Here is a 25,589-nt window from a genome sequence, read left to right as displayed (position 1 = left end):
CTGGCCTCCGCGCTCTGCCCCGCCCGGACCCCCTCTTCCGGGGCCCCCTACCTACGCTCCCTGCACAGGGCCACCAGCCTCCACCGTGGCTCCCCCGTGTGCTTCTTAAGGATAATCTATCATAGTGTATTAAAGACAAAGGTAAGAGGTCGAAAAATCCTACTACCAGCGTAGTTTTCTAGACCCAACAGACCACGGCAGACAGATTTGGGTGTCTTGGATGGAAAATATTGTTTGCTGGAAAAACAAACATGCAACCTGTAAAAGTAGTTTTGCAGCGTATCTGGAACATAGATCAACGTGGTGTGTCTATTTCTGATACTCGAGGTTTGCTCGGATTGTAACTTTCACTTTCTTGAAGGCATAGGATACGCTTTCCCTTCATAAACGTTTTCATAATGGCCAGTTTTCTGTTCTCATTGCCTCATGCGAAGACGTGGCGCGCTAAAAACCGTCTTCCTCTAGATGGCGCTAAACACCATAATTAAAAGAGGCCTGCCTGAGTTAGGGTTGGTGTTCTGCTTTGAGTATTAGAGCAAAACTCACTGCACTGTAGAAACCGAAGATTTGCCTGTGAGGGGCGAACATACAGCCTCACTGTTTGGGCGGGTGAACACCCACTGTAACGCGCATTATAACATGTGTACTCTTCAAAAAATCCGCAAAATCACCTTTTGTGCCTCTTTGAGAAATTTCCTCCCAAGAATCAAGACACAAACAAAAATTGAGGAAATGCACGCCTTTTAGTATTAGAGAATCGAAGCAGAAATTCAGAATAACGCCAGTCTAGAGGCGGGCACCAGCAGGATCCAATATCACAGACACATTGAGCGGCGTTTGTGGCCTGGTGTAAGCTGATATACCCGAGAGGACAGATACAGATACTTATAGAGTGTCCAACAGAGCGATTAAAGAAAATTACTGAAATTCTTAGACATCCTAGGAAAGTTAACTAGGACGTTAAACACAAAAAAGCACACAGCACAATGCTATGCATCGCGAGGTTCTCTCACATTCAAAGCACAATATGAGAGCTGCTTTCAGCTCCAGGTGGGAGGAGAAAATATTACATCATACAGACACATTCTAGGAATATTTTTATTCAGTGGTGAATGTCGTAGAGTGTTAATGTTGCAGACTGTGGAACCCCAGCACCCGCTCTCCATTGCCGGAGTTATCATTGGACCAAGCTGTAAGCCCCTGGGCACATCTTTACCTCGCTGTGCCTCAATTTTCTTTACGCAATAAACTAGGAGTGAATACCAAGTAGTTATGGAATAGTAAAACCGCCTGTTTGTATCCAGGGACGTATTAGTCAGCACGATTGGGGGTATGTGTGGTGGGCGTGGGGGGGTTGAATATCATATTTTCCAACAATCACACTCTTGTTAACCCCTTGTGTGCTCATGACGGAGCCAATCCGTCAAAAGCATCGGCTGAGCTGTGCTCATGACGGAGCGGTTCCGTCATGGCCCGCTCGGCGCGCCTGCGCGGCGCGTTCTATTGAGCGGGCGCGTTCGTGACGGAACCGCTCCGTCACGAGCACAGCTCAACCGCGGCTCGTGACGGAGCGGCTCCGTCACGAGCATGCGACCGCTGCTCGACCCCCCCGCCCCCTTAGCGCTGCGGCGGAATTCCTGCCGCAGCGAAGGGGTTAAAATACATGATATGAGAAGAGGGCCGGAGGGTCTTAAGGGGCAGTGTGTATTGTTAGGAGTACTGAAAGCAGTATTTTTCAAACTAACCAACATTTTTAAGACCTTTAAAACAAAAACCGAGATAAGAGAACCAGTGCATGTTTGTATCTATGTTTGTAAAACGTACAGGTGAAATACAACTATTGACTACAGAGTGATTTTTTTAGGGTGGGGGGTGTAAAAACCCCAAATGCCTCCCTGAAGCTAGGCCCCTATTTGTATAGGCTCTATATGCTAGAAAAAATGTGTTTTGATAGCAATATTTTGAGACCCGAGCAAATATGATTTTGCCTACTCTAACCTACAAACTCCGCTTTCTGTTTAGCTATCTGTTGGCAAGACCTATTGTTTACAATACAAACACATGCACTTGGACTGCTCTTTGGGTCAGCCCCTTGCTCATGATTGGATGGCTTTTTTGTCTAGCTCAGTTGTCTGCTCTTGATGCAGTGGCATTCCTCATTATTTTAATGTGGTTCAGCCAAGGCGCATTTTGATATCACAGATTTTGGGTTGGATGAGCCGCATCCTTCCACTGCATAATCTAAGGTACTCTATTTTATTATTTTGTATTAGGCACTCCATGAGCGAGTTTCATGGAGGCCAACCAATTTAGGTAGAGTGCAACCAGATCAATGCCACATTTTTAGAAATGCCAGTGACTATGGAAATTAGTTCTATTAAGGTTCATTATGGGCCAGATGTATCAAAGGGTTTTACCCATTCTGTGTCTATGGAAAAATGTCTTCATACATATGGCCCTTAATGTTTTCATCATCTATTTGGCCAACTTCAATATCTGACATATAGCCAGCTGTTGGGACCCCTATGCGGGTTCCCTTGGTTTGTGTTTACGTAACATGATGCATGTACTTGTTCACTCATTACGAAGACATCAGCACTGTGGTTGACTTTCTGGAAGCGGCAACAAAAAAAGAAAAGCCTATAATTCTGAAAGTCATTCAATGATTTTGGAAACTTAAATACTTTGTCTTTCAACGATCAAAGGAAATGACTCCTTTAAAACATAAAAATAAAGCTGACAGTAAAATGAGGTAGCAGGTAGGAATCCTTATGTTTTGGACTTTTTGATAAAACAGCATAATAGCTAGATTTTGTCCCAGAACTTGGAGGCCTGCATCTTTTAAATATGATACAACTTCACACCATCAGTAAACTGTGGTCCACAGACCCAAAGTGATTGGCATAGCCTCTAGTGCTGGAAATAACCCAATGAAATCCATGCAAGTTTTTGATTGGGCGGCTTCAATCAAAGAGATCCCATGATAATGAAAAATATGGCAAAATATATGTGGGCGAAGATTTACATGAATTAAAAAGAGCACTCACCAAGGTCCATGTCAACTGCGCGTGGCCGCTGAGAGTACGGGACGTTCTTGTACACAGCGTCCAGGATCTTCTCTTTCACTTGGGTGATGGTGTCGCAGTTGAGGGCCTTCACTGGTATTTCCGGACTGTTCTCGTTGTCCGGGTTGACACAGTTCAAAATCTAAGAGCAGGAAAGCATTGAGTGATTAGATTTCAAGACAAGCCTGTGCCCGGCTGACAAGAACATGGAGATCGGCATTCAGTAAGGAGTCAGAATGTCCCAGGAGTAGCAATTTTTCAAGCCAGCTTCCTGTACAGCAATGTCTAGCCTCGTGCGCAATAGGATAGACTGAATAAGAGATTCCAAGAGCAAGGCCAATGAAAGCCCTTCTGAAGACAGCTGCAGAACTCTGTACTCTAGGATTTCCTCATCGTGAGGGTGGTCGCAATAAAGACCTTGGTCAAGGAAATATGGGCGCTTGGTCTCTTAAAAGTGGGTGCCCATGCCATCATAGTGTCGCACTTGTTAATAGGCTCGAATTTTCAGAAACCTGGGTCCCTCTGCGCTTCCCTTATTCTAGTCTGCTTCAACACTCCCCCCTCTCACAGTTAAAACAGATGTCCTCTCTTCTACCCCAAAATATACTACGGTCATAAGAGTCCAGAAGGAGGAGGACTGTCTCGCTATCCAGCATATTTTGATCAGTGGCCCAAGGAAGTCTTCGGATAATTGACCTTCTGAATAGTTCAGCTTTAAGGTTTTCTTAAAGTGCGGATAGTTTACTTCCACTTTAAGGTAGGAATCTGGGTTTTCCATTGTATGATGCCTCCTTCTCGATACTTTCATCAAAACTATGATCCAAATATCGGCATAGCTGATCTCCAACTCACGTTCTGTCCACCTCCGTTTGCACGTGTGATCGACCTCCCCTGCCTGTCTAGTACTTATCTGATACCCTCAAACTCACAACATTTTTGAGCCTACTTCAAATCTCTCTCACAGTCTTCGCAAGACAAATTTCTTGCCTCTCCCTTGCGTATCAACAATACTTTTGATTCATGTTGGTAATACCCATCTCTTCATTTATTTGAACAATTTAGTACAGTATGAACCTAAAGCACAGTGTAGAATAGGGCAATTCACAGTGTACAAAACACAATTTTTTAGCAAAAGTACAGACAAATGTTATCGTTACATAATATAAAAGAAAAACAATATTGTTTTCTCTCCCAAACCACCCAACACCCATTTGGTTCACACGCAAATAAAAACACCTCCAAAAAAACAACTTCACAAACAAAATCCCAAATCCAAAGTTCAAAATACTTCCCAAAAACAAATGTTTTGGAAAGTTGATCCAAAGAAGCAATCACTAGGACATTTTAGAAGGATCCAACCAACGTTCTGGTGGAAGCCTAGTCCATAATCAGAAGCTAAAAGAAGAGAAAGTTAGACTGCACGTTTTGGCCATTGTGGTCAGAAGAATCACCTTAAGTAATAACTAAGCTGAGAGTAACAGACATAGACCATCACGCAGCTTCAACCTGTGGCTGAGATAGGATGGAGAATTTAGATCTACTGCCTTGTAGAGGAGCGGGAAATTATGAATGAGTTTCCTGCCACCCTTAATGCAATGGGTGGTGAATGGAGACCTGCTGTCAATGGCTCAAAGGACATTGTGACAAAAATGCGAAGAGAGTTTCCATTATCAATAAAGACAAGTACCAATAATGGTAAGGCGGCGTGGAAGTCTTTAGAGTGCATAGTGTGTATCACTTGTGTAGAAGCTTACTTTTAAAATTGCCCAACTATACCCTTTAGAAATTTTTTCAAGTGTGAGTTACAAAACATTGATTGTAATCAAGTAAAAGACTCAGGGGCATACTTACTATTATTTCACGCAACACGGGGCAACAAGGGACATTTCTCCACAGTATTAAAAGAAAATAACAAGAAATGCTCATTATTAACCCCTTCCGTGCTTCGAACGTCCAACGGTCGTCGCGCGCGCTACCTCGCTGGTGCTGCTCACGACCGTTGGACGTCCGAATCCCGTTAGCGCGATCGAACGTCCGCACTGGGGCGGAATGTTCGACGCGCTAAAGGGGTTAAGAAAGATACAGAGCATTTCTGCTCTTTCCTTGCGCTGGCACACTATGTGCTGCCTAGCACCAACGCAGACACACTTGCACCATAGTGTCAGGGTGTTTCTGTGTTGTTGGCATGATTGTTTTTTTTGCAGGAAGGGATACCTTTCTGCACAAAAACAATCCAAAGATGCAGTTTCCTCGTTCTACATGTGCTGCCGAATGCAGCACCTGTGGAAAGCGGAAATTACAAGGAATACTAAAGTAATATTTCTCTTTGTTACTCCTCTCTGTGGTAGGCGGACTATTTTGGTGTAATCCCAGGTTTACATATGTTTGTAAACTGGGACTGCGTCAAATTCCATGGGCGAGTGCACAGGCATGCTCATGCTCCACCCATGGAAAGTCTACCAGAGCAAAATTTAATTTAACACAGCTCAAGCCCCTGCGCTGTGTTACATTTCCTATAAAGTCACACCAGCTGGTGTAAATCACCCCTTGCAAGACTTTGTAAATTCCGTTAAAGACTTGAGTTGCCTTGTGATGACTTTGTGAACCTGGGTGAAAGGATTTGACCCACGAAACCAAAGTGGGATATATCTGTTCAAAGCAAGTATACTTGACTAGGACCCAAGCACTACTGTCTTGTTGATGGAATTAGAGAAGAAACCCAGTCGTAGAAGAACTCAGTTTGAGATATACAAAGGCCAATGTGTCTGATCACCCAAATCAGTTACCTAAACACACAAATTAGAAGAAGAAGATACCTTTAGATATAACTTAGTATCAATGTTCAGATGGATACTGTTATCATCTGGCAGGCCTCCCTCTGATGACAGGTAGATGGTAAACATTGCTGGAGGATGAGCCACATAAATTAAAGGACATTGCGGTATCAAGTTTCAAAAACTTCTTCTGGTCTGTAGGGAAAGAGCAGAACTTTTCGAAGATCCCCGCTGAGATACAAAATGTCAAAGTCTTTTGCCATTTTGACAGCAAAGTTTTTAAGAATAGGATTAGCGTATCCTGTGCTTAAAGACTTTGCTGTAAAAACTGCAAAATATTTTGGCACTTTCTAGCTTGGTGTTGATGGTACTGCGATAATCTTGTGCTTAAAAACGTTTATAGAAAAGCAAACATTTGCGGTGAGTAGACTCCGAGTGTTGCTTGTTGCTTGTGTTTTAGGGTGCTCTATGCAGAAGCTGCTCCCCACCTAAACTTGGGAACTAGCCAGAGTTTCCTGATGCCTTTTTTTTGTAAATATATCCGCACGCTAAGCCTGAAAGGATACTGTGTTGACTTATACTAGATGCTCTCTTGTGCCTGGACAAAGTTAAACCTATCTGAAGAGCTGTAATGACAGCAAAACACGTGTCAAAGGTTGGTATTGATCCTTATCAGCCTTTAGTCCTACTTCTATGTCTGGCCTGTCCTGGTGTTTACTTCCCCAAATCTGGTCACCCGAATTACTGTGGATGAAAATGCAGCGGCAGCACTTCCTGGAAAACTGAAGGAGGGAAACTAAACAATCAGTGTGACAGTTGATCTACACCAGGCACAGAAAACAGGAAAACAATTGTAAAATCAGGAATATGTCCGGGTTTCACAGATGGGATGCCACACAACATTGCAAATAACAGATACATCTCTTTAGAATGAGTAGGATTGGATATCAGGAGGACAAATTCTGAAGTCTGACCACTGAGATACAGTGAAGTCATCTATTGAAACCCGATGCGAGTTAAAATGACCCATTTAAAGTGGTGTGAGAGTGGCCTACCGTAGGAAAAAAACAATATCAGAAAAGTCAGCTACAGAAGCAGTAAAAGGACTTACAGAGGTGGGCGCGGGCGGACATACAGCATATTAAAGCAAACAAACACATGCTAAAATAAGGTACGCCTAAACCAAAAGTTGAAAATAAATGAACACACCAATTCTTCAAAACGACAATTAAACAACAGATTTCAGGTTCTCACACTGATACCTGAGGACAAAAACGGAAATATTTTTTCCTTCATTGATCCTTTTGTGCTCATTGCACTTTTGTCTGACCTTACCGGTACCCCCGTACATGCCACCACTGCTACCTGGAGTGAGGTGGGGACAAGGGCCCCACTTCCCATTCTGACAGGAAGTGGCGGCAAGCACGAAGGGGCGGGCCTTAGACCTACCAGTGTTTTGTACTCTATCTGTTGCCGTATCAGCTTGTCCTCGCTCAGAGAGTAGCGCGCCTCGCCGGTGATGGCGTCAATGGGCCCTTTCTCCATCTGCTGCTTGATGGCGCAGTAGAGCATGAAGAGCGGCTCGCCGGCACACTCCTGTCAAAAACACAAATACGCGCATTAAATAACGGACTGATTGAATCCAAGACCTGCTCGATGTAGGGCACAGGCAATGCAGAAGGACACTTAATGCCACCACAGCAACAATACCTTTGAATGATCGCAGCATAAAGTCAAAGCAGAAAACCCATTCACAAATAACAGAAACCTGGGGCTTAATTTTCCAAACCACACCCTCTCTGCCCTGTGACCTGTTAGTGCGGCATCCGGTGCAGTACACCACACCAGAAGGTATAAAAGGACCTCCATTCCTCTCACGCCAAGGGAAACTTGGCTGGAGAATTTTCATGGCAATGCTTATAGCAGATCTACATGTCACAAGTCTCACGGCAACTAAGAATAAAGCCAAACTTCACAGTCTGTCATGGGACACCCCAGGAGTTTTATGGACCGATACTGTTAACTGAATGTTTGCTCTCACGAGTGGACTAACATTCAACCCTCTATCTCCCAGGGAGCAGAGAAATTGGTCTAGACAGGTGTTTAGCTTTAAGTTGATATACCCAGGGAGGGGAGAAATTGGTCTAGACAGGTGTGTTGCTTTAAGTTGCGAACTTACCTTCAGAAACTTGTGCAGTAGGAAGGCGAACCAGTTGGTGAGCATCTTCTCGGCAACAGATTCCGTTCTGCAGGAGACAAACAACAATTAATGGAGAGGTTGGTAGAACGCGTGTGCATTTGTCATAACATGAAGTGGAGAGTGGATATTGTGATAACTAACAGATCAGATCCAGGAGTGAGCTGGAAGAGAGGATACCCCTCATGCAATGGCACTGGAGGAGGGATAGACCCTTCCAGAGAAATGCTACTGCAGCTACGTGCCCAGCTCCTACCAGGACCTGGTCAGCGAGAGATATTTTTAATATGGTGATTTATATAGAAACATTAGATAAACGCTATTTTAGAAAAGGACATAGTGAAGACGGATTTATTCTAAACGCAAACACTCACAAGATATGTTTTGTTTGGGAACTCACCCTCTGGAAAGAAATGTATTCTATAGCAGAACGTCAATAGCCATTTGATTCACAATGCAACTTCATAAAGAGCGCTAACCCCCAGTAAAGAACTACATGAAGAATATATTTACTAAGGATTACAACTTTCTGAACTGAGATTTATTCTGGAACGGATATCCTAAAAGAGAGATTTGTTGCAGGAGACCTCTCCAAAGACTCATTCTAGAACATAGCACCCTAAAGAGAGATTTCCTCCAGAACATATGTCCCTAAAGAGATGTATTTTGAAACTGAACGGCAAGCAAAATTATTTATTTAGCAAATTATTTTGTTAAAATTGAAAAGAGATTTATTTGGAAAACGAACTCACTACAGTATTTATTCTTGTAAACAATTCCTTGAGGCATAGTGCATACTGAAACAAAATCTCCTGGAAACTGAGTTATCCTAAAACAGAATGTAGGGATCTGCTTAGCAAAGTCATACGAGAACTGATGCTCAAAAGAGAAACTTCCATAGGTCCCAGAGAGAGAACTTGTGGTTTGTCAGGACTGGGCTCAGGCACAGATGTGAGCCGTTGCTCCATCTCTTCCTTAACAGTCTAAGCAAAAACATGGAAATACATGCATGTTTGCAGAACATACATATCGCTCAATTATGTGAACCAGAGAGGATTCAGAGAGAAAATAAATGTATGTACTTCTCAAAGGGAAGACATGCTAAGCAGCAGGAAATGGGTCCCATCAGAGACATAATGAAATAGACGAAAAGGTGAAATGAGAAAGAAACTGAAGAGAAGAGGATAAATATATTTAATTATGCATCTTGGTGCATGCTACATTCTGAAATACACGTGAGCGCTAGGATCATTATCAGGGCTTCGCAAGTTGGAAGCTCTTCCACCACCTGGTATACAGAATATCGGGGACTGTCTTCATACAGTTGTGCTTTCCCAATGAAGTGTTGAGTGTCAGTTTCCCTTGTGTGAGGGCCAAAAAGTCTTCCTGAAGAGGCAAAAGGGCGTATATGAAATTGGGAGATTTCAATTGACAGGGAATTGTTGTTAAAGTCCAGAACGGCTTGTGAGGGTACAGCCACACATCAGCTGCAATGCACTGTATGGCTATCACCAGCCTCCTCTCATGGTTTGGTGACTGCGGAGTCATGTTAGGAGACACAGCATTTGACTTATTGGCAATTACAACTCCCGGCTACCTGGTCACCATTCTGCAGTCTATGTAGGCCTCCAGAGCAGATCCAGTCTACAGAGGTCATTTGTCAAGCACTGCTTTTCCACAATAAAGCCTTTCCTATGTAATTTTGTGGTAGAATAAACCATTTTTAGGGAATTTTGTTACCAAATAAGTAAGTCTTCAGAGGATGTGATTCTAAATTAAACCTTCTGGAGAGTTTTCTTTAATAATATATCATTCCTCAGGAACTTCTCTGGCAGAATAAAACCTCTCTTTTAATTCCAAAGAAATATTTTGAGAGCAAGGTTTCAGTTCACCCTTCCTTGTAGGGTACTATCTTTCAGAAGATGTGTGTCTTATATGGAGTTTTGTTCAAGAGTTTTTTTAGGCATAGCTTGATATGTGCCTAGTTGCCCCCAACCCTACTGGCCTTTCATAAGCATTGTGTACAATAGGGACTCTTCCTCTGTTTGCTGAAACGTCCATCTGTTCCTGTACTGTGAATCACTATTGGAGATAAAGGCCATCTCCGCAGCTTCTTCATCCAATGAGGCATGGACATATAAAGGTCAGCTGGACCAAACCACAGAAGAGCAACGTTCTGTGATGAGAAGAGTGCGCGTCTCCCTACTCATGGCCAACAAACGCTGCGCGTGCATGCAGGAAACACTCGAACAAGAAAGCGCTCAAGGGAGAGAAAATCAAGGAAAACACAAAAAAACATCTCAAAGCTCATCCCCGGACACCCTCGAGATCCTCAACGGCGAAGGCTTGGTGGTGCTCACACACTGCACGTGGTGCAAATTATACCCCAGCACTGTGGGAAATGACAGGGGTGGGCAGTAAGTTGGCGGGAAGAAGCGACAGTAGAGTGACAGCGGCAGCGCAAATTGTAGCTTTCCCACCCTCTAGCTTCTTCATCTCCCTCCCCACCCCACCCAGGCTCCTTCTTACACATTGTGCTACACATAATCCCTAATTCAATACCACGGTCTGCTAATGATAGCATGCGATGTTTGATATTTAAAGCTGCACTGCATCTTTTATTGTGACAATTCCGGTGGAATGTCTCTTATTTTTATCTCTTTTCATGATTTTGTAGTGCTCAAACTGTCCTTTCAAGGAATACTACTTTATGTGGGTGAACAGTTGTGGTTGTCGGTGGGCCAGCGTAGTGGCATAGCTAGACCTCTGGGGGCCCGCGGTGGTCCCTGCATTTGCCGCCCCGCAACAGCCGCAGGTAAGAGCGGGGGTGGGGGGGCTTTGGGCAGGGGGTGTGCTGGTGATCCCTGAATTTGCCAACCTGCGGCTGCCGCAGGTAAAGTAGGACGGAGGATGGAGAGGCTGGTGTCCCCCAAAACACATGCCACCCGGGCACCCCTCCTTGCTATGCCACTGGGTCAGCGCTTCCTTAGGAAATCTTCCACCAATACCATGGCTACAAACCTTCGGACAGCTAACAGTGAACGAACAGCTATGAGCATACGGAAAACTGCTCGGCAACCTGTTCGAAGCAAGCAAGCATCAAACTTCCATTATCTTTGTCGCTGACAATAACTATTGGTGCCAGTCGCAGCAGAGGGGCCAAGCACGAAATGGGCATGGTAAAGCACGACAATCCATCTCCTCCTCTTAAGCATTGTTGAGATGCTTGGTTGGGGAAATTTTGAAAGTGACAGTGGAACTTTTTGTTGGTTTATTATTTAAGCACAAAATAACATAATTCAAAGCAGCTTCGAGACTCTGAGGAAGCAGAAATAAACATTATAAATAACAATGCCTCTTTAAAACAGCAACAGTTTTGTACCTGTTGGGTGATTGAAAAAGCTTTGATATTTTTGTGTTGGCTTATTTTAGTGTGTGCGGAAAGACAGTGGACTGAAACTCTTTGTCAGTATTGTGTGAAAGAAGCTTGTACTGCTGCTTTGTGTTATATAATTTATTTTTTGAGAATTAATATTCGCAGCTGCTGAAATACTACCTGTGTGTGTGTGAAGCTTGTACTCCTGCTGACTGTGCTTGTACGGGATGCTTGCACTGATCCTACATGTGCTGTGCCTGTTCTATAAGAAACTGAAGCTTGCACCGCTCCTATCCATGTTGAACCTGGTCTGTGTATTAGCAGGGGAATAGCACTGGCCTCAGCAGCCCCTGTGGTACAGGGGACCCCAAACCTCCAGGGAGCCTCCATTCAGGTGGAAGAGGTGTGGCGCCGCGGCTAGGGCGACTGACTCCAGAATCTACGGATCACGGTTCGATCCCCAGCACCGGCGGCAGATTAGCCCAGCACCATGTGACTCTGGGCAATAGTTTGCTTAATCTTCCCGACGGCCCCCAGCGCCTAGAAACCCCCGGGTGATTGTGCGCTTTACAAATGTGGATTTATTATTATTATTGTTTCAGCCAAAGACCAATTCATATCTTTGAGATAGTGGCCCCCAGCGCCTAGAAACCCCCGGGTGATTGTGCGCTTTACAAATGTAGATTTATTATTATTATTAATTCAGCCAAAGACCAATTCATATCTTTGAGATAGTGGCGAATCAGGGGCCACTCCTCACATTCAGCAGTGGGTCCCCATCATTTTGTGTTACGCCACTGTTTATGAGAGAAGCGTACTGCAAGCTTCCACAGAGATATGTTCTGTGTGTACATGTCAAGAGCACACTGATGCCTTCGGGTGATACGTGCGCTATATAAATCGCAATACGTTTGTGTGCTCGAGTGCGTGTTTCAGAACCTTTAACTAGGCTGCACGAGTTCTTTCTTCATGATGAAAGGCTGCAGCAGTACTCTTTTCACTGTCTGGTTTCTGTGAGAGGAGCACGCACTGGAGATGTTGTTTGGGATGAAAGGCTGCACAGGTATTTTATATGTTAACCTCATGCGTGCGAGCGCAATTCCGCTCGTACGCTGAGATTTTTTAAATCGCATGTTACGTGACGAGCTGGGCTCGTCATCAGCGTGCGAGCGGGCTACGCCATGACGAGCCCAGCTCGTCATCAGCGTCGAAGGTAGTATGCACTGATGTTGCGGTACTGTATCTGTTGTGTCTTTGAGTGCAGTTCACACTGGTGTTGCTTGTGACTAAAGTCTGCACTAGTACAGCGTCGAAGGGGTTAAGGTAGTATGCACTGATGTTGCGGTACTGTATCTGTTGTGTCTTTGAGTGCAGTTCACACTGGTGTTGCTTGTGACTAAAGTCTGCACTAGTACAGCGTCGAAGGGGTTAAGGTAGTATGCACTGATGTTGCGGTACTGTATCTGTTGTGTCTATGAGGGTAGTAGGCACTGGGGTTGCGGTGATGAAAGGCTGCACTAGTACTGTGTTTAGTGCATCTGTTGTGTCTGTGAGGACAGTAGGCACTGGTGTTGCTTGTGACTAAAGGCTGCACTCGTTCTGTGTTTAGTGCATCTGTTGTGTCTGTGAGGGCAGTAGGCACTGGTGTTGCTTGTGACTAAAGGCTGCACTAGTACTGTGTTTAGTGCATCTGTTGTGTCTGAGAGGGCAGTCGCCACTGGTGTTGCTTGTGGTGAAAGGCTGCACTAGTACTGTGTTTAGTGCATCTGTTGTGTCTGAGAGGGCAGTCGGCACTGGTGTTGCTTGTGGTGAAAGGCTGCACTAGTACTGTGTTTAGTGCATCTGTTGTGTCTGTGAGGGCAGTAGGCACTGGTGTTGCTTGTGGTGAAAGGCTGCACTAGTACTGTGTTTAGTGCATCTGTTGTGTCTGAGAGGGCAGTCGGCACTGGTGTTGCTTGTGGTGAAAGGCTGCACTAGTACTGTGTTTAGTGCATCTGTTGTGTCTGAGAGGGCAGTCGGCACTGGTGTTGCTTGTGGTGAAAGGCTGCACTAGTACTGTGTTTAGTGCATCTGTGGTGTCTGTGGGCAGTAGGCACTGGTGTTGCTTGTGGTGAAAGGCTGCACTAGTACTGTGTTTAGTGCATCTGTTGTGTCTGTGAGGGCAGTAGGCACTGGTGTTGCTTGTGACTAAAGGCTGCACTAGTACTGTGTTTAGTGCATCTGTTGTGTCTGTGAGGGCAGTAGGCACTGGTGTTGCTTGTGATGAAAGGCTGCAATAGTTCTGTGTTTAGTGCATCCGCTGTGTCTGTGAGGGCAGTAGGCACTGGTGTTGCTTGTGGTGAAAGGCTGCACTAGTACTGTGTTTAGTGCATCTGTTGTGTCTGAGAGGGCAGTCGGCACTGGTGTTGCTTGTGGTGAAAGGCTGCACTAGTACTGTGTTTAGTGCATCTGTGGTGTCTGTGAGGGCAGTAGGCACTGGTGTTGCTTGTGGTGAAAGGCTGCACTAGTACTGTGTTTAGTGCATCTGTTGTGTCTGTGAGGGCAGTAGGCACTGGTGTTGCTTGTGACTAAAGGCTGCACTAGTACTGTGTTTAGTGCATCTGTTGTGTCTGTGAGGGCAGTAGGCACTGGTGTTGCTTGTGATGAAAGGCTGCAATAGTTCTGTGTTTAGTGCATCCGCTGTGTCTGTGAGGGCAGTAGGCACTGGTGTTGCTTGTGATGAAAGGCTGCACTAGTACTGTGTTTAGTGCATCCGCTGTGTCTGTGAGGGCAGTAGGCACTGGTGTTGCTTGTGGTGAAAGGCTGCACTAGTACTGTGTTTAGTGCATCTGTGGTGTCTGTGAGGGCAGTAGGCACTGGTGTTGTTTGTGATGAAAGGCTGCACTAGTACTGTGTTTAGTGCATCTGTTGTGTCTGTGAGGGCAGTAGGCACTGGTGTTGCTTGTGATGAAAGGCTGCTCTGTGTTTAGTGCATCTGTTGTGTCTGTGAGGGCAGTAGGCACTGGTGTTGCTTGTGATGAAAGGCTGCTCTGTGTTTAGTGCATCTGTTGTGTCTGTGAGGGCAGTAGGCACTGGTGTTGCGGTGAAGAAAGGCTGCACTAGTACTGTGTTCAGTGCATCTGTTGTGTCTGTGAGGGCAGTAGGCACTGGTGTTGCTTGTGGTGAAAGGCTGCACTAGTACTGTGTTTAGTGCATCTGTTGTGTCTGTGAGGGCAGCTAGCGCTGGTGTTGCAGTACTCTATCCGCTGTCTCTGTGAGTGCAGTACGCACTGGTGTTGTTTCTGACTAAAGGCTGCACTAGTACTGTGTTCAGTGCATCTGTTGTGTCTGTGAGGGCAGTAGGCACTGGTGTTGCTTCTGAAGGAAGCACATACTACTGATGATTGTGCTCTACATGTTCGTGTGTGATGGAAGCTTGTATTACTGATGCATTTGCCATATTTATTATGGACATGCGTCACCCCTGACACCTCTACGCGTTCTGCCCATGCAGCATTGCTTGTGTGTCAGACTGAAGTTTGCACTGTTGCTGCCGGTGCTGTATTGCCTGAGTGCATTTTTGCAGTTGCTGCGCGTGAAGATAAATCTGTGCACTGCTATTGCCAGCTCCATATATCGCCTGTGTGATCACATGCTTTGTTTATCTTACGTCTAAGAAAATCGTACAGTAACTGATATTTTACACACAAACTGAGAGAAGTGACCGTGTTGTAAACTCCCTTTGGTTTGTGCAAAAATATTTCAGTGAGCTGGTGGTTTCCGGGCCTGAGCACCGGCACTTACCCATCAACACCGGCACTTTTCATAAGCACCGGTTAAGGACACATTAATTTACGGGGAGGTTCAGTGATTTGCCCAGAATCACAGGATGTTAAGCCCACTTCGAGACTCAAACCTGGTTCCCTGTGCCAAAGATGGGAGTTCTGGCCATTACGCCACTTCCACTCCCCATTTTCATGCTTAGTAGTTGGGGCTGTTTTAGGTGGCGCTAACAGGAGAAATGGGATGGTGTAAGCTGCCTCCTGCCGAGGGCCCCGCAGTTATTTTTTTGCAAATTAACTACTGGTTCAGCCCCAACACCTGTGTCCAAATGGCTCCCCAGGACCTTCACAGCACCAGCAAGGCCTTCATTAGAAGCTGGGGGCCCTATCAGCCCTGGGCCTGCAGCTCTGCCTGGATGCTTCGCTTCAAGACAAAAGCATGAGAACCTGATAAACACCTTCTTCCTTGTCTCTGGGGTAAACAGGTATCCATTATTATACAGGAAAAAGAAATTACAAAAAATACAGTCTCGCTAAACACTAAAACTATATAAAATCTTGCGAGGCGGTTACTCATTCGCCATTAAGTCAGAACGAAATGTTCCCGCATGCAATGTTTTATCCACCTTTCTTTTTTTTTTTTTTACATTTCTGAATAATAAACCGAGGAGTTGAAACCAGTTCATATGGCTGCGAAAATTGACATTCATTTTAAGATTGCCTTCTTCCAAAAAAAAAAAATAGAACACAACAATCTCTATAAAAGACCTGTCTTGTCTATCAGTCCCTTTCTTGAAAATACTGAATCGGTATTCGGTATTTCTTTATCATTTGAAGTGCCCTGGTGGGTTCAAAGACTGCAGCTCTCCCGCGAATGAGTCACCACAGCAGCAGTCGCAAGATGGCGGTGCTGAAGGCACAGGACTCTTCAATGTTCTACAGTCCATGCAGGCTAGAACCTTTGGCAGATCACCCACTGCCCCAAACAATGAAATTGATGGTCATTACCAAAACAAGCATTGGCAAAGCCAATCAGTCTCGCTTTTGCAAGAGCTGTTGGATTTGCCAATGTATTTTAGTCATGTTGTCCACCAGCGTGGCTGATGTTCAGTATTGCTATAAGTTTGTCGCATAGTGGTGAGTGGCGTGTGGCGTGGCATAGAGTGGAGTGGTGTAGAGTGGAGTGGGGCACAGAGTAGAGTGGTGTTGAGTGGAGTGGCATAGCGTGTCATGGAGTGGCATAGAGTGGAGTTGTGTACAGTGTTGTAGAGTGGCATAGAGTACTGCAAAGTGAAGTGCCGAGGATTAGAGTGGCGTGTCATGGAGTGGTGTAGTGTGGAGTATCGTATCGTATCGTAAGGGGTGCTTGTATAGCGCACTGACACCATGGGTTTCCTGGCGCTGGTTGGAAGTAGAGGGGACAGAAAGACTAACCAGATTGGGGAAAAAGCCAAGTTTTTAGGGACTTACGAAAAAGGGTCAGAGAGTTAGAAGTTTTAAGAGAAAGGGGGAAGGAGTTCCAAAGCTTGGGGGCCAGGTGAAAGCTTGGGGGCCAGGTGAAAGCTTGGGGGCCAGGTGTAGAATGCTGTTGAGTGGAATAGAGTGGAGGGGCATAGTGTGTTGTGGCATAGAGTGGAGTAGAGTGTTTTGGAGGGGTGTATAGTGGTGTGGCAGGTAGATGAGTAAAGTGCTGTTGAGTGTCATAGAGAGGGATGGGGCTGGTGGGGGGGGAGAAGAAACAGGATAGGGCGGGTGGGGGTTGTGAAGAAACAGGATGAGGCGGTGGGGGGGGGGGGGAAAGAAACAGGAGGGGGCGGGTGGGAGCCTTAATCATGATATGCAGCTATACTTGAAAGTTGTACCCACGTTTTAGAATGGATATTTTTCACCGGATGGTTAGTTTCCCAGAACCCAATGACTGTCTTCAAACTTATGTAATTGTCTGTGACAACACAATGATACAGAGCACAATGCATGTCGTACTCTTGTGTAGATTCGATGAAAAGTGGGGGAAACGCTATATTTTAAGCATTTTAAAGCAAGTACGGTTCACTCAATGTGATCCGGTGTATCTTTTTCTACAAACATTACCCACCATTGATATCTGTTGTAGATTGTAATGCTTTTTATGGGGTGTTTTTAATGCTAGAAAAACATCTCGATAGACGATATGAGTAACTCTGTATGATACTGGATAAGTGATCAAATGATACATGTCTTTTATTAACCCATTATTTTTTATTATGATATATATCGTAAAATAGGGATTTTAGCAACATTTTAATGAACCATTTACTATGAAATATAATAAGAGATTTGAATAAGAATGTATGACGGACCCTGACCTGCAGCCGCGGCCGGTGGTGGGAGTACCTGCGGGCGGTAACGTGGGGAGGAGGAGGGGCAGGGTGGGGGGTAGTAATGTATGGATTACAGAGTTTAACAGGTAAGTACACATATAAATAAATAAAACGAAATTCGTTGAGCGCACTGCATTGCATTTGGTGATGCAGTGCACGCAACAAAATTCGTTTTATTTATATATATGTTAACTTACCTGTTAAACTCCATAATCCATACATTACTACCCCCCACCATGCCCCTCCCCCTCCCCACATCACCGCCCGCAGGTACTCCGACCACCGGCCGCAGCTGTTGACCTGAGGTTTTTACACTCCTTCATTTTCTCTTCTTATATGTGAAATGAAATGAATTGTTTTTATATGTATTGTTGTAAATGACGCTGGATCTTTTTATTGTATTTTCCATGCACTTCTTTTGGTGCGCTTTTATGGTCTAATTTATTCAGATCGAATAAAGATAGTACTTGACTTGACTACTAAAGGTAGTCTGAACTCACATATTTTAAAGTGCTTTGTATGCAAGAATGAAGAAAAAAAAGAGTTTTGGTAACATAGAATATCTGCCTAAACTCACACAACTTCAGGGAAGCGCAATTTATCTTGGTTTTCTGGTTTTACTTTGCTCAAACTGGATATCTATTTGTCTTTCCTTGGGTTAAGGCTTTGTTTTTACCTCTTAGTGCACTTTTTAAATATAGCGCAAAATCGACCCAAAGGCCCAGAGCTTTACATTTCATAAGGTCACATGCATTGTTTACAGGAACGGGGAGAGTAAGTGATTTGGCGACATAACAGTACACCCAGTTCAACAGTTCTGACCGTAACACCCTATTCTGGCCCGGGGTAGAGGGAGGGAGGCAAACAGAAGCCACATGTGGCTTTCAGTGCTTTGCCCACCTCTAGTTTTATAGAGCGCAAACTCGAATGGAGCGCTCTACAAGAGCACCAGTTACACTACACAAGGTCACATTAATTTTTTAGAAACACAGCAGATTACGTGATTTGCCCACAATCACAGGATGTGTGCTGAAGACGAGACTCGAACCTGGTTCCCCAGTTCCATATTGGGCAGCTCTGGCGGTAACGCCACACCCTCCCTCTACAGCTTCGTTTTTCAGGGTTCTACCGAGAATAAGAAAGAGACGCGCGTTTGCAGGAGCATATATATTTATATATAAAAAAAAGAAATACCGGCCGTGAATCCGCCTGGGGACACGGCACAGCTTATCCTTTGCCCAGCAAATTTCATCTGAAACAACAGAGCATGTAATTAAATCGGAGGGACCTGTGTTGGTGTTTCGAAGAGATTAGCATGAATTTCCTGCCTTTTTATTCCCCTTTTCACCCGGGGCTGGGACTGATCTTTCACATAGTGCTCTTTATTTACAATTCAAAATTTCGAGATATTGCAGTGCCTTTGAGGCCTGACTTGTCAGGCGCCAGACTCCCATTTTTACTGAGCCCCAGTCAAGCCCCCATCGCGCGCGCACGCACGCACGCACGCACGCACACGCACACACTCACTCAATAGCTTCATATTTACATTTCAAACACCTTTGAGTTAAAAGTCCTTGGTCGAGGTGAACGATTACAATAACATTTTAAAGCATCTTAGGGAATATTAACACAGAAGACATACTGCTTTTCAAAATAAACCCTGTCTGTCTAATATAAAAGGAGTGTATTAACAGCCAGCGTGTGAGAAGAAGGAACAGGCATACTTTCTGTAAAAATCAGGAGACTTCCCAAAATCACAATAGTTGGAAAATATTTCTGTCCCACTCAGAAGACGGGAGGAGGGTGGAAGGGGGGGAGGAGGGCGGGAGGGGGGATTGGTAGAGGAAGAGCGAGAAAAAAACAAGACTGTCAGAGAAAGAGAGCGAGGGGTGGAGGTGAGAAAGAGGAAGAGTGAAACCCAGGGAGAGAAAGTTTAAGATAGAGCGAAAGAAAGAGATGGATAGAGAGAGAGATAAAAAGGAAAGAGAGCGAGATAAAGAAATGGATTAATAAAAAGATAAAACTCGAGAATGAGAAAGAGCGTTAAAGAGAGACACACAGAGAGGGCAAACGAGTGAGAGACAAAGAAATAGATACCAAAAGGTGGAAATAGGCTGAATGTTGGGTGGGTTATAATAAAAACAGCCGCGGTCAGTGCAGGTAACAGTGGTGAGGCGGTGGGGCCAGGTAAAGGGGAATTTCGAGGGAAAATAATTATTTATTTAATTTTCCCTCAGCATCATCCCTCGAAATCCCACCTTAAGTGGCCCCACTGCCCCACCGCAGTTACCTGCACGGACCGCGGCTGGTTATAAATATCCATAGAATTCTTGAATATTTTTCAATGGCAACAATAATAATTTTCCAAATATGATTTTTTATACTACATATTACTTTTTTGTCTTTTTTTACATTTGCCCGGGCGTAAATTATTTACTTACAGAGGATGCCCGTATCACTAACTATTAAGTATAGATAATAGATAAAAACAAATGCAATGGAGTCAAAGCTCCTTAGATTCAGCGAAAGAAAGAATGGGCTTTGCTCCATGAGCCTCTGCGTTCCTTTATAAATAAATATATGAAATGCAGTACAAAAATAACTATTTCCTTCCATTTTATGCCTCACTGCCACTTATTTCCAAGCGGATGCCCCTGGTTGGTCTAGTGTTTAAGTGGCAAAACCAATAAGTGTTTATGGATGTGGCCCTGGGGCCGCAGTCTCCCGCCTCGCTACCACTCTGGGCGGTGCGCACATCCTGGCGCTCAGCGGAATCTGCCAAATTGGCTCTCCAGTGCCCTCGGTTGAACACAGCGCGGGGTTTTTGCAGTCCTTTATCTTCCATTTGAATATTTTCTCTCCTTTCTTGATTTGCAAGAAACCTGCCTAAGGCTGGCGAGGGAACTGTGCAATTCAAGGTTTGAGGTCAGAAATGAACATTTTGGTTCGAAAGACGACATTTAAACTGTGCTCCAACAGTGGGCAATGAAATCGAAATTATAATGAAACAAAGGTTCTGATTTAGAGTTTGGCAGACAGGTACTCCGTCAAAAATGCGACTGATACCCCGTCCACCTTTTACAAGTGCTAAGGTATGGGTAACATCTGTTACAACGCAGGCATTTCATCGTAGTGCCTAAACAATGCAGTCAGTACCATGACTGCAACAATATCACGAGTTTTCAACACAAGTCCTTACAACGACTTGCTTTATGGAATGAGGTGTTGGCCTGGTGTTGGATTTTAAGTCCATTACGTTCCCTACTGATACATGATGGAGTTAGAATCGTAATTTAAACTATTCCAAAGTCCAGCGCTTCCCTAAAACAAGCAGTTGTAATGAGTTGCGTTGTAATGGAACTTGTGGTAAAAAACACAGTTGTGGTATTGTCTGCGTTGTTCAGCCACGCATGGTTTTGGCATGTGAGGTAACAGATGCTATTCCCAAAGTATATAATGAACTTCTAACATGGCGGCGGAGATGTCCATCTCATTTGTGACAGAGCAACCCATGTGTTAAACTCTAAATCTGGACCAAAGTATTTTGGGAGCTCTGCAGTTGGGCCTTCAGGTACGTCAAGGTCAGCTCCCCCAATGCATGAATAATTTCGTAATCAATCACTTTTGGCAAATGGTTCTTGAAGCAGGTAAAATCACCCTAAATCTTGCAAAAGTAAATACAATAAACTGCAATCTGAGTTAATTGATTTTTTTGATGATTTGGAAATGTGATTGTTTCTAATAGATGCAGTTGAAGCACAGGTATATGATCGAATATATTTAAAGCCCAAATTTGGTGGGTGCCAACATACAAAACACGGAGAGGCTCCTTAAAAGCCTGAGGACGACACTTAGGCTGCCCATAAAAGGGTATGTGGAAAAGGCTAAAGCGGCAACCGTTGGCCAACAGCCATGCAAGCATCTAATACATGACACTTAGCTGAAGTTTGCATGGATTTAAAGCAGCATTGTTTTGTGACTTTTGTAGCTACCACTGAATAACTGCTGGACCTCGCCTAAGTAAGTTTAACGATTTAAAACTCAAAACAATACACAAAAATACAGAAACAAGTATAGATAAAACAATTACAACAATTATTTCATTACATTTACAAATCTAAAATATATAGAAACCAGAATGTTCTTTTTATTGATAAAGTTAAAGCTTTTCCAAAAGTCTTATTTCTAGGAGATGAAGCAACATGCTAGCACATGACTTTGCCTCTTTTCCTCCAAATGCATGCCTTCTTTCTGTTGCCACAATTGAGGCCACCAATAATAATTCAGATTATATTCCATTTGCCATGCCTATGCTGCTTCGATAAATCAAGATTAGGATACCAACTTAATTTTCAGCCTCCAATTTCCAATGCCTTCACCTTCACAGTACATTAAAAAAAAATGCTTTGTAATGTATATGTATTTTATTGATCTGCTAATATTATTTAGATTTCTGGATAGTCATTGAGCCCCTGAGTACATTTTGTGGACCCCTGGGGTTTCACAGACCACGGCTTCAGAACTGCTGATGCACGGGGTGGCCTAAAGAACACCACGCCGTAACAAAAGAAACAGCCTACCCTCAATCTCGGAATCCAGCTTCCAATCAAATTGTTCATTGACTGTCTCTTTACGTTTGAACCTGTCCAGCTTAGTGCTGTCTTTTGGCTAGGTTTGTCCTGTACAAATACCAACCCCATATGTACTATTATGTCTAAGTGCTAGATAAACAAGAAACTCTACAGAAGATGATAAGTTCCCGGAATGCCGGAAATTGAAGAGGTGCAAATGAATTTGGCCTGTCAGCGAGGCAGCAATTGCGGGTACGGTACTAGAATATTGTGGATTTAATATATGTACCTTGATGATTTATATCATTCATCATGATATGTATAGGTAGCGTTAATAATAGTGAATCTATACACACTTACATATACTTACCTTGATGATATTTAGGGTGAGATCAACACCCAATATTTGCTGATATACCACGTGGTTGTGACTCAAATGAGATTTCCAAAGACTTGTGGGTTGGAAATGATTGTTGCAAGAGGCCCAGAGAAATCTATGTAGCCATAAGGTTAGCAGTAAGACTTTGAGTTCCCCTGTGCAGGTCCCAAATCCAGTATCATCCCCTATACCCCCTTCAATGAAAGGTAAAGATGTGTTCCAGCTAGAGACAGGCTCTTATGTGATCATGTCTGGAGATCATAACTCAAAATGTTCATTCTGCTTAAAACCTGCCCAAGGGCAGCTGGAACTGCAAGGTTTCCTTCCCAGACAAACGTATACATCAGTTAAGTCAAAATGTCCCGAGGAAGCCAAAGCGCTAGACAAGACTTCCTTCTCCGTAATTAATTTCTGGGGAATTCGTTCCACACAATTTTCCCTGACATAGTGAGGACTATCCTCTAGCTCGTCTTCTTCAGACCTAAAATAGATGTGTTGGACATATAACTCGTGCTTCTGTCCTGGTGGGGTGGAGGGTTGCGGGGGATGAGGGGGAGAGATGAATAATGAAACAGCGTGCAGACAGGCATGCCGGCAGACTGTGATCTGGTCTCTTAGCCATGGACCTCACAGGGACCCCTGCTTCTTGTGCAGCAGGTATGGATGCAGATGACAGCACAGGTCCCACACACGTGGCTCCACGTTCTGCTGCATCCATGTATTCCTTCCCTATACTTAACCTGCACTCAGTCTTTCATTGACACCCACACACACAATGTCCTTGTGCCCATCTGTCTCCTCCTACAGGTCCCATCTCCTGCCTCTGATTGCGTCAGATATATATTTTTTTATAATTGCATACCGCGTGGACCTGAATTCTCATTTCCTCTCGCTCTGGCCCATCTTTTATGTGCTGCTATTCGTTATTTAGGTACTAAGCGGGTTTCAAAATGCCCCATATATTATTTTGCACATTTCCCCTATTTCCAGTGATTCCAGTATTCCTTTGACTGTAACCTTTCTCGGTATTTTGCGAAGACTGCCTTAACACTAGGGGTAAAGGTTAATTTTCCTGATCCTTTTTGGGGAGACTTTTCCTGTCCGAGATCCACCTTCATCTAGTCTTGACACCCTCTTCTTCCAGCTGATTGATAAACGCTGCCTCTGCACTTGAGCTAAATGTACACTGTGGAGGCGAACACCTACTTTCTCACTCACTGAGGACCACTTTTACACGGTATCCGTCCCCTGGCATCTGGCCGCTCAATTTTTATGTATGCTTTGATCATTCAATGATTTTGGGTGTAGCCTGCACTCACACAAGAGCTGGAAATATCTGTTGCCCATGCTAGGAATCACCACCATGCCCCCCAAGGCTTAGATTGCCCTCTCACCTTCGAAGCAGCAGCTTCGGATGGTTCTTGTTCTCCAAGTTCTTCTCAATGAGGTCGGAGAGGAGCTGCTTCAGGACATCTGTGGCGTACTCCAACTTGCCCTGCAGTGCGGTCATGATGAGAGAGGCCACGTTACCACGATCCCGCATGGAGAAGCCACGCTGCATCTCCAATGTGCGGATAAAGGTTAGCAGGAACACCTTGTTGTTTATCAGCTGGGCGAAAAGCTTCAGCGCCTTTTCCACATTTTGCTGCCCGTTTCCTTGGACCTGCAGAGGGTGGGTGATAAGAGCCACCAGTGATGAAACAGGACTGTCCAAAGGGGTCACAAATAACTTGTTCTCTATTGTGCCTCAGATATACTGGAGCTGGTGAGCACAGGAGTAGACGGTTATACTAGGGGGACGTGGTCATACCATGGGTGGCCTTGGTCTAAATGGAAATGAGGACATTTCTCAACAGGTTTGTAACTTTCAAAAGTTTGTAAGGCTGGGACTGGGCAAGTAATATGTCAGGCACTAACAACAGACGGCCTTTATCAAGTTCTTTCCCCAACAAGCCCCGAACAACACATAATGTCATTTGTGGTGGTCATTGTCAAGGAACCCACATTTGTAATGTTCTCCTGACATCATCTAGCAAACAAGGAAGATGTAAAATGGGAGTCCAGCAGGAAGCGTTAGATAGACCTAAAAACACAGATAATTGTTAAAGTGAAGGTAGCCAAATCAATACAAGGAAGCAACAAAGTACCCACTGACTGAGTCTATGAAGCAGGAGAGTTTAAAAATAGCTCAAACATCAATAAACTGAGACGTTCTAGAACTTTGGACTCTGGTCCTGGGTTTGTTTATTTTCTGTAGAATCATTGTCCCCATGCATACTGGTGTGTCAAAGACAAGACAACAACTGGTCAGAAATTTGGAGTATGGGAGATCTGAAGATTTGTCATTGGTCTTTCCCATAATTTCTCCCCTGTGATGACACTTATGGACCAGGCACACGAGAAGGGAATTTAGGGCTGTGGGGAAAGATGGCGAAGTCTTCGACCAGAGCAGACATTCTGAATGTCATACTCATGAATGATTCATGTGAGGGTTTAGCAAGTCCATGACCACTCCCCATGGCATGGGGTTCATGCTGACAGCTTGTACAGAACATAAATGCTTATATAAAGGAGGGCCCCGCAGCTTGACCATGGGAGTCAGACCACTGAATCCCAACATGCTGGAGAAACGTGTTGCTCACAAATACTTAGATTCTCTGGGTGACATCAGGAGAGGCCCCTGTGTAAAAATGATATCACTAAAAAAATACAAGCACTAAAGTGCTGTGATAAACGTAGCTATACAATGACGAGGAACACCTCATTACCTCCAGTTCCCGCAGGACTGGGTGATCCTCGATACCAGGGAACAGTACCCTCATGGCGTACGTCCGGTAGTCCAGAAACGGGATTCCTGATCTGTCTAGGTCACTGGTGAGCTCATTGATGTCAGTCTGCAGCTCTGCAAAAGCTGAAAGAAGCAAAAATATACATGTAGATATATAAATGAGACGTTGAATGGTAACAAACCTATGGTTGTGGATCGGTGAAGCTGCCCCAGCCAAGTCTAAAAGAGATGCCCTGAAACTAGAGCATGCCAACTTGGCAAAAGGGTCCCAATGACCTACAAATGTTTTCCAGAAGGTATGACCGTAAAAGGGGCAAA

The 25,589-nt window shown here is 44.4% G+C and overlaps 1 protein-coding gene across 1 annotated transcript in view; it reads right to left on the bottom strand.

Moving 5' to 3' along the window:
- The window catches only part of PLXNA2 (plexin A2), a 563,332-nt gene that overhangs the window by 44,303 nt on the left and 493,440 nt on the right, over window positions 1–25,589 (bottom strand). The window contains exons 21-25 of the mRNA XM_086923371.1: window positions 25,252–25,394; window positions 23,878–24,146; window positions 8,019–8,085; window positions 7,289–7,435; window positions 3,048–3,207 (exon numbers count right to left, since the gene is read on the bottom strand). Coding sequence (XP_086779497.1) covers window positions 3,048–3,207; window positions 7,289–7,435; window positions 8,019–8,085; window positions 23,878–24,146; window positions 25,252–25,394 — 786 coding nt within the window. The remainder of the gene's footprint in view (window positions 1–3,047; window positions 3,208–7,288; window positions 7,436–8,018; window positions 8,086–23,877; window positions 24,147–25,251; window positions 25,395–25,589) is intronic.

The sequence above is a fragment of the Lissotriton vulgaris genome, chromosome 5 (genome assembly GCF_964263255.1).
Source record: "Lissotriton vulgaris chromosome 5, aLisVul1.2, whole genome shotgun sequence".
In the NCBI taxonomy this organism is placed as follows: Eukaryota; Metazoa; Chordata; class Amphibia; order Caudata; family Salamandridae; genus Lissotriton; species Lissotriton vulgaris.
This window is presented reverse-complemented; position numbering and strand designations above follow the sequence as displayed.